Genomic DNA, 16912 nt, shown 5'->3' with positions numbered 1-16912 from the left:
ACTTAACAGTTTAGTTTAGTTTTTTCCATAATTCACCCAAAATTGAGTTGACACAACTCTAAATTATTTGTAGCGTACACAGATAAATTAAGAATATTTTTAAGCAAACAACAAGTATTCTTTGGGCTTCAGAAATCAGACCAGAAGACAGTAACCATTCAAAAAAGAATAACAAATAAACCAGGGGCCGGTCATCTGCTGTGTTTACCAGGCTGTAAAACAGACCCAAAAACACAACATCTCTTATCAAGCTAGTGTGCAAGAAAAAAAAAAACACCAGAAAAAAACTTGGAAGACAAACCGTCAGTTTCAGGGCGTATAACATATCCTGCCATCCGCATAGCATTTACGTGAATTTACCCATGTAGATCTCTTAAAACATTACAAATTAAAAAACGCCTACGGAAATCCTGCAATTCCGAGAACAAGAAAAAAAAAATACTAGAGTATGATTGCTAGAAATGAACCGAGTGAGCTTTACAAGAGGATATGTGGGAGAATTGCTACTAACAGTTCAGCATTGTGTTTGACGGAAGGGCTTAGCTTTAATATAGGAGAGATTTACTCAGGATCTGCCCAGCATTGATGAGATCTTCAACACCTCTATTCATTTCGCCTTAAAACCAATTTCAATACACTTCCTCTGTTATTTTTTTCTGTTTTTTTATCCTCCACAAAGAAACACGTCATTTCAAAAGCTTCTCTTTTTTCACTGTTGCATAATATTAGCATGTACTGATTCCAATTGACACTAACTGGCCACTTTATTAGGTACATCTTACATTCCTCTGGCATCAACAAGGCATTTTCGTCTACAGAACTGCCGCTCACTGGATATTTTCTCTTTTTCTGACCATTTTCTGTAAACCCTAAAGATGGTTGTGCGTGAAACTCCCAGTAGATCAGCAGTTTCTGAAATACTCAAACCAGCCCATCTGGCACCAACAACTTTGCCACGTTCAAAGTCACTTAAATCTCCTTTCTTCCACATTCTTATACTCGGTTTGAACTGCAGCAGATCGTCTTGAAAATGTCTACAAGCCTAAATGCATATAATTGCTGCCATGTGATTGGCATATTAAAAATTTGCACCACGAGCAGTTGGACAGGTGTACCTAATAATGTGGCCGGTTAGTGTATATAATAAATTAAACTTATTTTTTGGCCTCTTAGGATGTTACAGATCATTATTTTAGAAAAAAAATCACTCTAAATGTAAATATTTCTCCATATAATATTGATTCATAGGTAATGATATAAAACTAAAGCTCTTTGTTGCAAATCCTGTCATGCATTAGTGGGACTGAAATGTGTGCAATCCTTTTGTTCTTGCTTCGTTTTACATACGCGCAAACACACACGCACACGGACAGAAACACACACGCACACAGACAGAAACACACACACTACAATGTTGTCATTTGAACAAGTACACACTCACTCCTTGTATAGGTGGCCAGTGACTGTTTTTACATTGACAATGATCATAATAATGATAATAATATTGATAAATATTATTAGGTTTTTGTTTTGGAGAAAAATAGCCAAACATTCTTGAAACGTGATACTTGAGAAGCAAAACAACTTGTTTTTCTGACCATTTCACAAATATATTTTCGGTTTTCACTGATTTATTTAATTATATTTTACAAAAGGAAAACAGAACAAAATATTTGACAAATGTTTTTTAGTTATATTTATTATTATTTAAAAAAATTATATTGTTATTATTATATATACAATTAAATTTGACAAATGCTACAATTTTGCTTCTCAAATATACTTTTCACATTTAAATAATCTCAAATTTAGATACATTTCATGCGGGAAAAAGAAGAAAAAACTAGTTTGTCATGTTTCTAGTCCATATATCTAAGAACTATTAAATCGAGAAGCATTTTCTAGACAAAAAACAAATATTGTGTTATTTTCAGAAATAATACGTCAAAATTAAACTACTTTTTCCTTAAACTAAGCAAATTAATCTGGCAATGGAGTAATCAAAATCATATATATATATACATGTATATGCATGTATGTAATGGAGGCCAGCTAGCGAAATGCTATGCAGGTAATCCTCAGTCCTAGCAAGAGACTAGAGGCCATTGGCTTTAGCCTCCTCGTTAGAGCAACTGACTGCCATGCACTGTTATATGTGGGGGCTCGTCCGGGATAGAAGTGAGGTTTAGAGTATGTGTGTAATGGAGGCCAGCTAGCAAAGTGCTATGCAGGTAAACCTCACTCATCTAATCTCAAAAAGTGCTCTAGCAACAGACACTAGCAGACATGGTCTTTAGCCTCCTTGTTAGAGCAACCGACTCCCATGCACAGAATCGCAGGTTCGATCCCAGCTCAGCTCAGTCTGGCTACAGTAGGACCAATGGGTTACACGTGGGGGCTCGTCCAGGATGGGAGTGAGGTTTAGGAGGTGAGCGTAACGGAGGCCAGGTTGGTTATATTTTTATATATATATATATATATATATATATATATATATATATATATATATATATATATATATATATATATATATATATATATATATATATATATATATATATATATATATTTTATGGTTAAACTTAACGTAAAAATTATTTCTTAAAACAAGCAAATGTTTGTGTCTGTCTAGAAAATGCTTCTTGATTTAAAATTCTTGATTATATTTCACCTAGAAACAAGATAAAAACTCTAAGTAAGAAAGTTTGCAGTGATATAGATTTAAAACCGATTTCTCCCAGTGTAGTGCAAGTTACCACAGTCCTCCTCCATTTCTAACTGCTAAATCATCCTGATATAATGGTTAACAATGAGCTAAATGTCAACTCGCTGCAGAACAGAAACTAAACAGGATGAAGTAAAACAACAGACAAGAATACAAAGAAAACAAAGATCAGTTGAAGTAGTGAAAAACAGAGCTGAGAAATCCATTATGTGAAACTACGAAAGCATCCTGAGTTCACCAGGTATATTCTAAAGAAGTCCTTTTTGTTAGTTTAAACCTGGTGGACCAAAAAAAAAAAGCAACTTCCTCAAAATCCGATAAATCCGTGATTTTCCGCCCTCAACCAATCCGTTTGAGGCTTGTGCCCTTAAATAAAACACCTTCAATATGAAGATGAGGAATAAGCACAAAAAGTAAATCACACGCACAATAAAACATCTGCTAGCATCGGAGGGATTTTTTTGCGCGAGCCTGTCCACGCGCTTAGCGAATTTATATTCACTTTTAGTCCATTTTTTTGTCTTTATATTCAAGTTATGTGTATCTATTAAAGGAGTATCTCATCCATACACCACGTCCGTCCAGGAGAGTCCATCCCTCAGAGTCAGTTTTCAGGGAGAAATGCATTATTTGGAGATTTGGGCCAATCCCGGCTAGCCTCCCCAAAGCAAAAAGAAAGAAAACATCACACGCGCGCATGCAGTCGCCAAAAAAAACACCTCATCCCGAATGAATGCATGGGATACGGTCTATCCGTCCATACAAAATAAGTACAAAATTATCTTATCTAATCCTGGCGGGTGTAAAATAATGCGGGGAACAAAATGGGAAAGAAAGAGTTGTCCGAGGCACTGCAAGCCAGTTTCATCCGATTAGTGGAGATGATCTGGGTGGGTGAGGGGAGGAGGGTCGTCTTTTAGGTATCTGTAGGAAAGAGTCTCTTCTCAGACCTGGACGGGCAGCGTTTGGTTCATTTGCAGTCTCATGTCTTGAATGCTGCCCAGAATCTTCTTTTGGTGGCCGGCTAATGTCACGCCTATCCGTAACAGATCTCTGTCGAGAAAACAAACAAAAAGAGACACTTAAACAAGCCATCTAAACCTAGAAACAAGTCAAATTATCATCCAGCACACTGTGATGTTTGGCAAGAATTTCTTGAAATAAGGAAACCTGCCTACGCTGTAATCAGGGCTTGACTTTGCTAAATGCGGGTAGATTTTAGCTGTGGCGGGCAAGACAGACACTCCCATAGCCATTTTGGCTGGTTAAAAATAATTTCCCCTGGACAATAATACTTAAAAGCAGGGTTCGACAATAAGGATGGTCCAATACGCATGCAAAGGCGATCTTAGAATGGACAAAACTAATAGCGTGAGCATGAGAAAGCAGGTGAATACCAAATGAGAGGATAATCACTCACGCTAACAGCTGTGGTGATGCACGACACTGTTTAAAATGCGTGCGCGCTCCCGTTTCCTTGCGTGAAGCAACTAGAAACACAACTGGGGTGATCAGTGGGGTCTCTTTCAAATAGACTAAACAAAAAGTTATGCTCCCGCACCCACAGTCTTGCTGCTTTCAAGAGCTCCAGATTTGTCTTTTTGTAAGCTTTCGCTTAAACCATTCTTTGAACAGATTATTTATGGGTCTCACGTTAACCGTGAGTGATCATCCTTTCATTATCACACGGTATTGTTTTTAATCTGCTTTCTTTTGCGTTAATTATTATTTTTCACAATAACATTGCTTTAATGGGAGATTAATTCCCCGTTTAAGTGTAGTTAACTTGTGATCTGGGACCTTTAGCCAGGACAGATCACTGTACATATGTTTTGTTAAATAAAAAGTATAGTATACAGCTTTATTTTGCTTGTTTTGATACATTTACAATTTTTGGCTACGAAATAATTATTCATTTATGTTTGGAGATAAATTTGGTAAATCCTTCATTTTGAGCTCTTAAAATTATGTGAAATAAAAACTGTAATACTATGAAACCATGACCTATTTGCGCATGATTATTGAGCAAGCTCAAACTAAACTAAACTGTACGCTTCTCATATTTTTTATGAAAAGGTCTTAAAAAAAAACAAAAGAATTTCCCTTACTTTAAGAATTGTTATTATATATTCTGTCTTAAAGACAAATGGTTTAAACTTTAAACAAGACGACTGTATGAAGTAAATCAGGATCATACGTGCATGGATATATTTGTAATAGTGAATACATAATTAATACTTAATTTTGTACTCAAATGTGCGACTTGAATGTGTCCGATCAAAAAAAAAAAAAAAGGTCCCACTTTATATTACGTGTCCTTAACTACTATGTACTTACATGAAAAAATAAATACAATGTACTTACTGTGTTTATAAAGTATTTGAGAACACTTGTAGTGCTCTTGAGTTGGGATAGGGGTTGGGTTAGGGACAGGTTTGGTGGTGTGGGTAGGTTTAAGGGTGGGTTAAGGTGTAGGGAATGGTCATCAGTGATTTTACAAATGTAATTACAGAAATTAATTACAGATGGAAATATATAGAGGTATTTAATCAAGCATAAGTACACAGTAAATACATGTATTTACACAATAAGTACATTGTAACAAACTATTAATTTCTGTGTAAGTACATATTTGTTAAGGCGACTTAATATAAAGTGGGATATATAAGGTCTTTTGTCACAAAGAATTAGTAAGATTTAGATTCTCTCAATCTTTTTTTTTTTTTTTTTTGGTCAGCAAGCTACATTACAATTAAATAAAATCTTTAAAATAAAATTATGGCCTTAAATTATGTCTCAAATTGTTATTTAGCTAAATTTGCCAGTAACATACCTAACCTTAAGCTGCACTATAAAATTCCCTCTTCATCATGATGATCTTACACCAGGGGTGTCCAAACTCAGTCCTGGAGGGCCGGTGTCCTGCATAGTTTAGCTCCAACTTCCTCCAACACACCTGCCTGGAAGTTTCTAGTATACCTAGAAAGAGCTTGATTAGCTGGTTCAGGTGTGTTTAATTGGGGTTGGAACTGAAATATGCAGGACACCGGCCACCCCTCACTTACACCATCTGCTCTTGCGTTGTATCATAGTCTTAAAAGCAAATTTGGCTACAAAAAAGATTGTAGGCTAACACTTGACTAGATATGGAGTTTTTGCAGTCGACCACATGATTTCTACAAGAGAGAACAGAATTGAAGTCATTCAAGACTCCCATGGGAATGTAGCCAGGTGAGTTAATCCGTTAGCAAATTGTTGCTAGTTTGAGCAAACAGACACAACCCCACCCTTTGGCTACTGAACTGAGACGGGTCTGTGGTGTGCGAAGCCAGTTCTCAAACTTGAGACTTGTTAAGAATTCGGTCAATGATTTGCGAAGTTTTGCACCTAAGGCTACCAGGTGTCACATTTCGCACGAGGAAATCGCTATTAGCATAACCACAGACATGACTTGGAGTACTGTTGCACTGCACAAACCGAAAGTCATTATACTGTCGATTGAGTGTGGTGTAAAGGTTACCACAAGCTTTATGATAAAAATGCTTCCTGTTGTTTTATTGGCTTGGGTAATCTTATCCGTTCGTGGGGTTTAGTTTACACAGCAACATGCGTAGCTAAAAGCAAGCATAGTCTCCTGTTTACTTTTTTGTACCTTCTGATAAGCAAATGCCTGCAGGAGGACAGACGTTGTCAGGGAGCAACTGGCCCCGTGGCGGCCCCCAGTCTGTCTGCCCTTCTCATCTCTACAATCGCACAACATTAGCAGAGTAATTTCATACAGCGCGAAAGTGTTTTCTCTCTTTTTCCTCTGTTGGTCCCATCAAGCTAACAATGTTGGATGAAATGATAATAAATGGAGCCCATTAGGAGAATTACTAGTCATTAAGAGCACGAGAAAACCAACGACTGGTCCACCTGTCAAGTTGCCAAATTGAAACAAATTACCCCAGCCTCCGTCCTTTATTACGCTTTAATGGGTGTGATGAATTTATAATTATTTTCCTTATTAGTTTATTTGATCCCAACTGCTCTCTTCACATCTGTCTAGTCGTTTAACACAGAGACAAATCGTGGATTTCGTTTTTTGACAGTGACCTTTGGGAAAATTCCTTGTTCGTGACATTTTCGGAGGATGAAATGCTAACGTCAACTAAAAGCGAGATTAGGGAAATTATCACATGCTCAAAAGCTTGATCGCTAACTCTGTTCTGATCAATAACGTATCGATTTTTCAGTTTAAGACTCATTGTCTCTTCATTTCCTACTGAAGTTCTGCTGTTTTTAGGCTGACTAAAATCCACGTCCCAAGCTGTATTTGAAAATAAGCCTTACTCATCATTTTCTTTTGAAGAATTAAAAGTTGAGCCATCGGTTGCAACCATATTCCCTGCTGAAAAATCCAGCTTAAACCAGCCTAGGCTGGTTGGCTGGTTTTAGCTGGTCAACCAGACTGGTTTTAGAGGGGTTTTTAGCCATTTCCAGGCTGGTTTCCAGCCATTTTCAGCCTGGTCTTAGCTGGTCAGGCTGGGAAATGATCAGCTAAAACCAACCGTGTCCAGCTTAAACAAGGCTGGTCAAGCTGGTTTTAGCTGAATTTAGCTGGTCATTTTCCAGCCTGACCAGCTAAGACCAGGCTGGAAATGGCTGGAAACCAGCCTGGAAATGGCAAAAACCCCTGTAAAACCAGTCTGGTTGACCAGCTAAAACCAGCCAACCAGCCTAGGCTGGTTTAAGCAGTTTTTTTCAGTAGGGTAAACATGAAAACAAATGGAGCATTCCAACAAATGGACCAAACACTCACTCTGCAGTCATCTGGGCCACCAAATCAAAAGAGGCAAAGCCAGCATTGAGGAAGTTGTCTCTGTAGCGGCTCATCTTGATGGCATCCAGCCAGTCACCCACAGTGGTAAAGGTGGTGTAGTCAGGCACACAGCGGTCGAGGAGCGGCTGGGAGGCCCTACAGGGAAAGAGAGGAGTGGAGATAAAAAGAGAGAGAGAGGGTTAGGTCACGCCAGGCCTCCACCACCGAAACCTCACCCCCAAACCCCCCACCACCACCTCTCCAGGCCTGTAGGGCCTTTAACCTGCCACTGTGGCTCAATGGCTGGAGACATGCAGTGGCATGCCAGAGAGAACTTGAGGGAAGCTGTGGGAGTGGGTCCAACAGTTTCTTGACTTAATACGTGTTACCTAACATGTTTATCAACATTTGTATGGTCCAATACATATTTTAATACAAAATGTCCTTCTTATGCATGACATGATATATCCAAGAAGGACTTACATTCTTTGCAGGTCCTATTAGGTAAATCCCTGCTTGCACCCAAGCAAGATCCGTTTTGCACTCACAGCACAGCTACATTTAAAGGCATGCACAAAAGAGGCCGTTTTAAATTAGATCAGACTAAACCAACAGAGACCAGACTTGATCTATGCCCAGATTTGGGTCTTAATAACTAAGAGTGAGGTCTGAGACAAAGTTTCAGAGCAAAGACACTCCTGTCTGCAAGCTCTCTGCTCTGCTGAACCTAGCTGTCTTTTGATGGCATTAGATTAATTAACAATTAAAAGCATAAGGAAAAAAGTTAATAAGAACAGAACAGAGGCTCTATTGAGGACGAGGCCTGTAGATGGATGGGAAGAGTGATTTTTAATAAGCTCCTGCCTTTAGGGCTGAAGGGTTTGTGGTCATTAACCTGGAAGGCAGCATTTCTTAATGGAGCATTGTTAGAGCTGGCCTGGCTCTCACGTCTTTGGGACGTTGACTTTAATTGCAACACAGGGAAACTGTACGAACAAACCAAAAGGACAAATATCCCTGCATAACTACTATCAACTCAGCGTTAGGAGAACCCACTGACTAATTAAACCATCCAAAGTTTAGTTAAGGAATGGGTCCCTGACAAAAGTACAAGTATCAGATGTTGAAACAACAATTTCCCATCTCTCAGTCTTTCATTAAGCTCAGCAGGCAAGCCACCTCTCCGTTGGCCCTTTTAAAATCTCGTTACTTGCTAATTAAAGCCATTCCCATCTCTGAATTGCATTAACTAATTATTCTTCCTTTATCCTCTGATCACTGCAGAGCAGACAATGCGTCGCCTACTGTTTCCTCATTGTTAAAAACCTTCCCCCAGGACCTACAGCCCAGAGGTAGGCACCCCGAGTTGGGTCACAACCCCCCTGCAGCTTATGGCTAACAATTACTGTCCAACTGAAACAAAGTCTGCCCAGAAATGCTGATCAATGAGCAGAATGTTGCTATATAGTCGATGACATCTAGAATTCGGCTTACATCATTAAATATCTGAAACTCAAAGGGCTCTAGTAAGTATAGACCCGAGCAAGCATCTCATGCAAAACAATCAATAGCCCTGTTATGGTACAATTAAACCAAATGTTTTATTGACTGAAGGTCATCTTAATTTCCATAACGTCAGAGTTTCTCAGCTTACAGTATTGTTAGTCAATTGAAAATGATCTAAAATCAATAGTCTCTTAATTCAAGTGCTTCAGTAATGTTGGCCTAATTTTGAATTTGTAATAGGAGAAGTAGTTTGAACTCTTTTATGCTGCTTATTTAGCTGAGAGGATTGAATCATAGTAGTATGTTGGCTAAGTCAGTCCTTGTGTGCCCTTACCCAGAATGTGTGCTGGTGACCACCTTAAGGCTGGCGGCATTGCGAATTAGCTTGTCCAGGGTGTTGACTATCTGAGAAAACTTAGGTCTCAAGTTTCTTTCTTTCACCCAGCAGTCTAGCATGAGTTGATGCAAGGCAGTAGGGCAGTCCATGGGTGGGGGCAGTCGGTAGTCCTGTTCAACTGCGTTGATCACCTGTTGATGGAAAAAATAATAATCGCCCATTGTTTACACCGACATGAAGTTGAATAGAGGCAAAGCACTTCTAATGAAGGAAACTCACATCTTGATTGCTCATGTCCCAGTATGGCCGCTCGCCATATGACATCACTTCCCACATCACAATGCCATAGCTCCAGACGTCACTGGCTGAGGTGAACTTCCTATAAGCAATAGCCTCTGGGGCTGTCCAACGAATTGGTATCTTCCCTCCCTACAAGTGCAAACCATGATAATTACCTTCAACTAGACATTCTTATGAAATATTAAAGAATGAAGATGTAAATGCTTACCAATGAGCTGGTGTAGGTGGGGTCAGTGGGGTCATCCTCCAAGAAACGAGAAAGGCCAAAGTCTGACACCTTACACACCAGGTTGCTGTTGACCAAAATGTTACGAGCCGCCAGATCTCGGTGCACATAGTTCATGTCAGAGAGATACTTCATGCCAGCAGCAATTCCTCTCAACATACCAACAAGCTGGATGACTGTGAACTGTCCATCATTTAGCTGTAGAAGAAAGTGGGAAAATCACAGACCCATTCATAACAAAAATATTCAACTTTGTTGAAAGAGTAAACTTTCCAGAATGTGACTCATCAGCCAGCAGAATAATGTCACAAAAAGGAACTACACTATTTGTGAACAGGCTTCAGGAAGTTAAGGACATTTTTTCAAAGAACTAGGCAGGATAATCTATTTTATTTCAAAATAAACAAATGACTAAAACTTTATTTACTTCCTCATGAATTTAATGAATATCAACAAATGCTCTCAAGGAACGTTTAAAAGGATGGTAAGCAGTACTAACCCGGAGAAAGGAATCCAGTGCTCCGTTCTCCATGAACTCAGTGACGATCATGACTGGGCGACTTTTTGTCACCACCCCTTCCAGGCGGATAATATTAGGGTGATCGAACTGGCCCATGATGCTGGCCTCACTCAGGAAGTCTCTTCTTTGACGTTCTGTATAGCCTGCTTTTAGAGTCTTGATGGCCACAATGATCTCACGCCGTCCAGGGAGCTTCAATCGGCCACGGCACACCTCTCCAAACTCTCCTACATTGGTAGTAGATAGACAAGAAAGAGGAAGAAAGGGTGGAGTGGACAGAGGAGAGGGAAGAGTGGAGGAGTGTGGGAGAGAAAGGGGAGAGGGACAGTTACTGGTTAGAATCAAGGAGCCAGGGGGAAGCGGGGGAGAGACAGCAAGAGAAGCCAGGGCTAAAGGTGATGCTATTGGAGTGTATCCAGGGGTGAGGGAAGGGGTAGTGTGAGGTCAGCAATGCTTAAATTGGAAAGGCTGTTGAACGGTTGTTGGGGGTTGGGGCACCAAAAAGGAAATGGGTAAAGTAAGGAAACAGAGGAAGGGGTAAAGGGCAGAAGCAGTGGATGCTAGGGTGTGGAGGGAGTGTGGGTAGACATGTAAGAAGAAGGTGGGGACAGAAGCTTGGGAGGATTGGACGGCTTGTGTCTGTAGTCTAAGCCAACATGTAAGCAAGTGCAAGAGAAACAGAGGGATCAGGGAAGGACATGGCAGGGTGTTGATCACTTTAGACAAAAGCTAAGAAACAGCAGGTTCAGGTAGCAGCGTTAGATGTTAAAAGCCTTGTTTGCTGGAGTCTCGCATGAGACTACTCAACTCCATTCCATAACAACATGGCTTCTTACTGAACCAGAATCCTACTTTTCCTTCATTTTTAATACTTAAAAACTATATTGCTAGCACTAATGCTATAATCCATACATTTTACAACACAAAAGGGAGTGATCTCAAGGACAGGAAGGAGCACCATGGATGGAGAAATCAACAGGTCATAGGGTCAGGAGGACAATTAGTTGTCCGAGAGATGTCGTCAGGCTCAGGACAGGCTTGGTAAGTTAGCAGGAGTGGTAGCTCTATTGTTAGCTCTGAAGGTAACCTCAGAAGCTCCATTTTGTAAGTAAAGCTGTTAGAGACGTTGGTAAGGTGCTATAAGGGACTGGATTTTGGAGCGGGATGAGTTGATTTAAGTACCGCTTGAGGTGAAGTCCTCTAAAGGTATGGCCTGGGTGTGCCTAGCTGTCTTCCCCCTGTTGCTCAGGAGCTTTTGGTGTTGGTTACCTGCGCCAATGACCTCCTCGATTTTCACACAGGACACGTCAATCTCTTTGGCAAACTCGCGGATGGCCTCATTCGGGTCCTCGTAGGTGAATGGGTCAATGTAGACCTTCATCCCCGGAGTGACTATAGGGGATTCAGTAGTGCGAATAACCGTATGAATCACACTGCCATGATATGCAATATTTGCAGTATTGTTAAAGATCAGATCGCAAATAAACTCAAGAGAGACTTACTGTATTGTTGCAGCTTTTCTGTGTATTCAGATTCTGAGCCATTACGTTGCTTCCTGTGAACCAAAGACAATGCAGTCATTTACAAAAGGTTGATGACAGACTAACTGAATATAGGGAAATACGCGTTTTCTAAAGGACCTGTTTTTCCCAGCCCCTTCAGGGACATAAATTGAGGTCAATTCAAGAAGGGGAGTGATATGAAAATTAAGAGAACAACAGATTCAGCCTCCAGAGACCCCTGTCATTTCAGCTGACTAAATGGTAGAAGTCGAATCTACATGAAGACAGCTAAGAAAAACAGAAGCAGCGTTGTTGTCTTGTTCTCGTTACAAGAATCTTCACTGCTTCATTCTTTACTTAATTCACGTATCCCAAATCCTTCTTTAACACTTTCTCCACTATCAGTCCATAAAAAGAAATGCAATTTCAACAAACCCAACCCCCCTCTAGTACATGTTAATGCAATCCCTTTGTTGTCTAACTAGTAACCGGGCCAATAATACCCGCTGGTGATTTGTATCTCATTTCCAATTCAAATTCAGTTCCGGAATATGCCAAGGCCTACAAGTTAAGATACTGAAACACACTGTGTGATTGGAAAGAAAGAGAGTGCAAATTGAGAGTTTTAGCATGATAAGGCTTTAAATACACAGATGGCTTGCCCCTCAACTGGAGTGATGGGAAGATGGCCACAGGATGGGAAGTGACTTTGCCAACAATCACCAGCACGCTGTGGAATTCCAATGTAGGGCACATGTACATTTGAGACCACTGGCTGCAGTTTACAAGATCCAAAATTACTGACAACCCGGAATGAAACTGCTTCTCATAGTGCCCGATACTACATCTATTAATTGACATTGGCATTATGGGTGACCTAAATTACACACTCATTTAGAGATATTTGTTGTTTTATAGGTATACCTAGTACCTATTAACATCTAGTTGCATATACAGTAGTTATAAATGCAGCAAAAGTGTTGTTTACCTCAGGCAGACAATGGCAATAACCACAACAACAATGATGAAGACCAGTCCTGCGGTCAGAGAGCCCACAATGAGGGGTAACTGCTCCTGTAGCGCCTTGTCTGCATCAGCTGTGTGATGAAAACACAACATATATTCCTCATATCTATTTTCATATAGCATTTCTTGGACTACTATAGGCTGATTTATACTTCTGCGTCAAGCGCACGTGCATGGTCCGGTGCAGCTTCCACGTGGTCGAATAGCCAGCGTCATCGCAATGATGTGTAGCTCAAGCTCTGTGATTGGTTGGCTTGGCAGCTCTGCCGAACATGGGCGGAGCTGAGAGTCACGAGTCCGATGGAGTGAATGTTTACAAGCAGGGGTCACCAATCTTGGTCCTGGAGGGCCAGTGTCCCTGCAGGGTTTAGCTCCAACTTGCCTCAACACACCTGCCTGAATGCTTCAAGTATACCTAGTAAGAGCTTGATTAGCTTGTTCAGGTGTGTTTGATTAGGGTTGGAGCTAAAATCTGCAGGACACCGGCCCTCCAGGAGCAAGCTTGGTGACCCCTGGTTTACAAGTGTCATGACCCGTGAAGGAGCTCCAGATGGAAACTTTTGTTTTGTGTTTACCTTATAATTAAAGTTGTTGGACGTTTGCCATTCCCACCTCTAAATGAGCGAGCTTTAGCTACTTGTAACAAGTAAAAACTAATTACCCATGAAGAATTTAACACTGAGGAACAAAAAACCTACTGTCAGCTAGCATTTCGGAAGTGTTATTGCAGAGTAACACAAAAGCATGCAGAACTATACATGTACGACGCATTGAAGGTACCGTGGGTCAGGTCGATCACTCAATGCAGAAGTATAAACCAGCCCTAATGCAATTAGTCTTGCCAGTATTTAAAGTTTTTCTTACCTTGATGGTTGGTGCCAAAGTCTGTTGGGCTACTGTAGCGGCCATACCCTGCCACCGTTCGGGCTCGGACCTGCACCACATATGGCGTACCCGGCTTCAAACCGTCAATGCGAGCATAGCTGTGCTGGGCTGTCATTGTGTGGGCAATAGCTTCGCCCTGGTCCTGTGGGAACAGTGATAAAACAAGCCGTATAAAACCAGCCAGCACCCAAAAGCAAGAGTCTGGCAGCTCTGGTTTAATCTGTCAGTACAACACATCAAACACGGAGCAGATATGCCTGGCCCTTTCTTCTGCTCTATGCAAATCCTCCTGCCTCCATCCCTGCCAAGCTCAGACTGCCTCGCGGTATCAGCGTTCAAAAGAAGGGGATGAATCAAGGAAGGAGTTAGGGGAGGAGAGTGTTAGGTACGAGAGAGAGAGGAAGGGTTGATGCTGTTGTCAGGATGAACGATTATGTACAGAGCAGAGGATGACAGTGGTGGAATTGTGATTGAATGCCCCTCGCTTCATTGACTTACACTGGCTCTTACCTTCTCATGGTATTTAATCTCGTAATCCAAGATGATGCCGTTTGGTTTTTCAGGGGGGAGCCAGGAAAGAGTCATGGTGTTGGCCGAGGCCCCCGTCAGGTGGACAGTAGGAACTGCAGAGGGAGCTGTGTGGGGGTAAATGAGAGAAATCCAATTTTAATGAAAGCATTTTTTTTTTACATTTAGAGCATGCTCACATTCAGGATTACCAAAGAGCTGCTTTGAAGTCTAAGCATCAGACCGCTCTTAGTCCTGGGCCTTTTGGGGCCCCAGCCTCTCGAACTACACAGACAAAATACATTCTGAAGTTTCCTCTGAAAAGGACCATAATAGACAAACCGGCTCAGTATCTGGCAGATCTAGTCCACAAAGCTCACCACACAACCTACACACACATGCAAATATGTGTATGACTGCACACGCCCTCTGTCCCTTTCTTAATCTCTTGTGACTCTGATATGCCACATTTATACTATGTGTTTTCCAAATGTAAAACATGACATATATAGTTGAAACCAGAAGTTTACACTCTTAAAAAAAAAAAAGGAACATAACCATTTTTTTTATGTCTGATGGTAAATCATACTAAATGTTTACTATTTTAGGTCTGTTAGGTTTACCTAAATGATTTACATTTGCTAAATGCCAGAACAACGAGAGAATGTTTTATTTATTTATTTATTTATTTATTTTTATTAATTTCTAGACAGTCAAAAGTTTACACACATTTCCTTGGTATTTTTTTTAGCTTTGTTTTTAAACTGTATAACTTTGGTCAAATGTTTTAGGTATCCTTCAACAATACTATGAAGGAATTTTGGCCCATTTCCCCAGACAGAATTGGTGTGGCTGAGTCAACTCACAAATTTTCTATAGGATTGAGATCAGGGCTTTGTGATGGCCACTCCAAAACATTCACTCAGTTGTCCTTAAAGCACATTTTAACAGTATGCTTAGGGTCATGGTCTGTTTGGAAGACCAATTTGTGGCCAAGTTTTAATTTCCTGGCTGATGTCTTGAGATGTTGCCTCAGTATTTGTACATAATGTTCTGTCTTCATGATGCCAGCTATGCTGTGAAGTGGACCAGTCCCCCCTGGAGCAAAACAGCCCCACAACATGATGCTGCCACCCCCATATTTCACAGTTGGGATGGTGTTCCTAGGCTTGTAAGCTTTCACCTTTGTCCTCCAAATGTAACACTGGTCATTATGGCCAAACAGTTCAATGTCTCCAAAAATTAGTCTTTTTCCCAGGGTAATATACCAAATTGTAAACTGGCTTTGTTGTTGATTCTGGCTTGTTGATTTTCCCATGTTGTCACAAAAGGAAGCAGTGTGTTTGAGCTTTTCCTTAAATACTATTCTACAGTTGTGCCTCCAATGTTGTCAATTAGCCAATCAGAAACTTCCAAAACCTTGACACCATCATCTGAGCTTTTTCAGAGGCAGAATAATCTTATTGTATGTAAACTTGACTTTTAAGAAAAGTTATAACAATTTCTTAAAAAATATCTCTCTCATTATTCTGCTATCAAGCATAACAGAGACAAATTTGACAATCCTGACTTACCTAAAAGAGAAAAAGTTTAGTCACATTAACATCTGACTTTTTTTTTAAAATGGTTATATGCCTTTTTCTACAGCGTATGTAAACTTCTGGTTTCAACTGTATGCTTGGTTATTTACTCTAATGTGTAAACGTTACTGTTTTTACTCTATTACTATAAAAAGTATATAAATAATATACATTACTTTGAACCTAATGAATCGCCAATGTGAGAAAAAAAAGTTAAATGGGTGTATTATATTAAGAAGATTTTTGGATAACACTCAGTTGAAATACGAGCAGGGATTTTTCACCCATACCTTCATGTTCTCACAAGTTCCTCCATAGCACCTAGCTTATCTTGGCACCTAGCTTAACATAATCTGTACTGTCCCCGTTTGTCCTCAGACCTGATGTTGCCGTCTCCAGTTTCTGATGTTATCGCATTCCGTTCGCACACTATAGTAGCTCTTAACATCCCCTACTTTCTTGCCTCTGTCTCGCTCTCCCTTACTCTTTCTTTGTTAAAAGCGTTTTAATCCCCAGGTCCGGTTGTTTGATCCTTTCCCTGCTAGCTCTTTATTATTCTGTCTGTCTCTTTGTCCGACTCCCCCAAAAGCTCACTCTCCCCCAACCCAACACCATCAACCTCCTAACCCAGGCCTCGCTCAGAAAAGCCTCCCCCTGAAGACAATGCTCCCTGGGCAGCCTGCTAGCTTACTCTCACCCCGGGATTAAGGGGCCTTGTCCTGCTGAGACAGTGGACGTAACCATGACGCCTCTTGAGCTAATGGTCCATATTTATTTTTTGTCTTAAAAGGTGGATGAATATTCAGCCACAGTCCTAGGAGATAATCTGATCACAGACCCTCATGAATTTTTTGAACCATGGGGGTGGGCTGCCGTGTGGGTGTGCATGTCACCCCAGGATTGACTCATGTGCAACATGAGCACGGGTCATATTACAATGCCTGTGGTCAATCCCTGATAGCAAACACAGGCATTCTTGGAGCAAGGCGCTAGCATT

At 40.6% G+C, this 16912-nt stretch overlaps 1 protein-coding gene and 1 long non-coding RNA gene across 23 annotated transcripts in view; one reads left to right on the top strand and one right to left on the bottom strand.

Annotated features, from left to right (window-relative positions):
* LOC141380246 (uncharacterized) overlaps positions 1-16912 on the top strand; it is a 146954-nt gene that overhangs the window by 12082 nt on the left and 117960 nt on the right. The window lies entirely within an intron of this gene.
* Positions 2569-16912, bottom strand: part of ephb3b (eph receptor B3b) — an 86867-nt gene continuing 72523 nt past the window's right edge. The window contains exons 6-16 of one of the 11 annotated variants that reach the window (XM_087302271.1): positions 14339-14463; positions 13808-13970; positions 12906-13014; positions 11918-11970; positions 11598-11819; positions 10395-10642; positions 9878-10093; positions 9649-9798; positions 9367-9560; positions 7527-7682; positions 2569-3778 (exon numbers count right to left, since the gene is read on the bottom strand). In XM_087302271.1, coding sequence (XP_087158397.1) covers positions 3670-3778; positions 7527-7682; positions 9367-9560; positions 9649-9798; positions 9878-10093; positions 10395-10642; positions 11598-11819; positions 11918-11970; positions 12906-13014; positions 13808-13970; positions 14339-14463 — 1745 coding nt within the window. In that variant the 3' untranslated portion in view covers positions 2569-3669. 11 annotated transcript variants of the gene reach the window in all.

Source organism: Danio rerio, chromosome 22, assembly GCF_052040795.2.
Source record: "Danio rerio strain M-AB ecotype USA chromosome 22, GRCz13ab, whole genome shotgun sequence".
NCBI lineage: Eukaryota > Metazoa > Chordata > Actinopteri > Cypriniformes > Danionidae > Danio > Danio rerio.
This window is presented reverse-complemented; position numbering and strand designations above follow the sequence as displayed.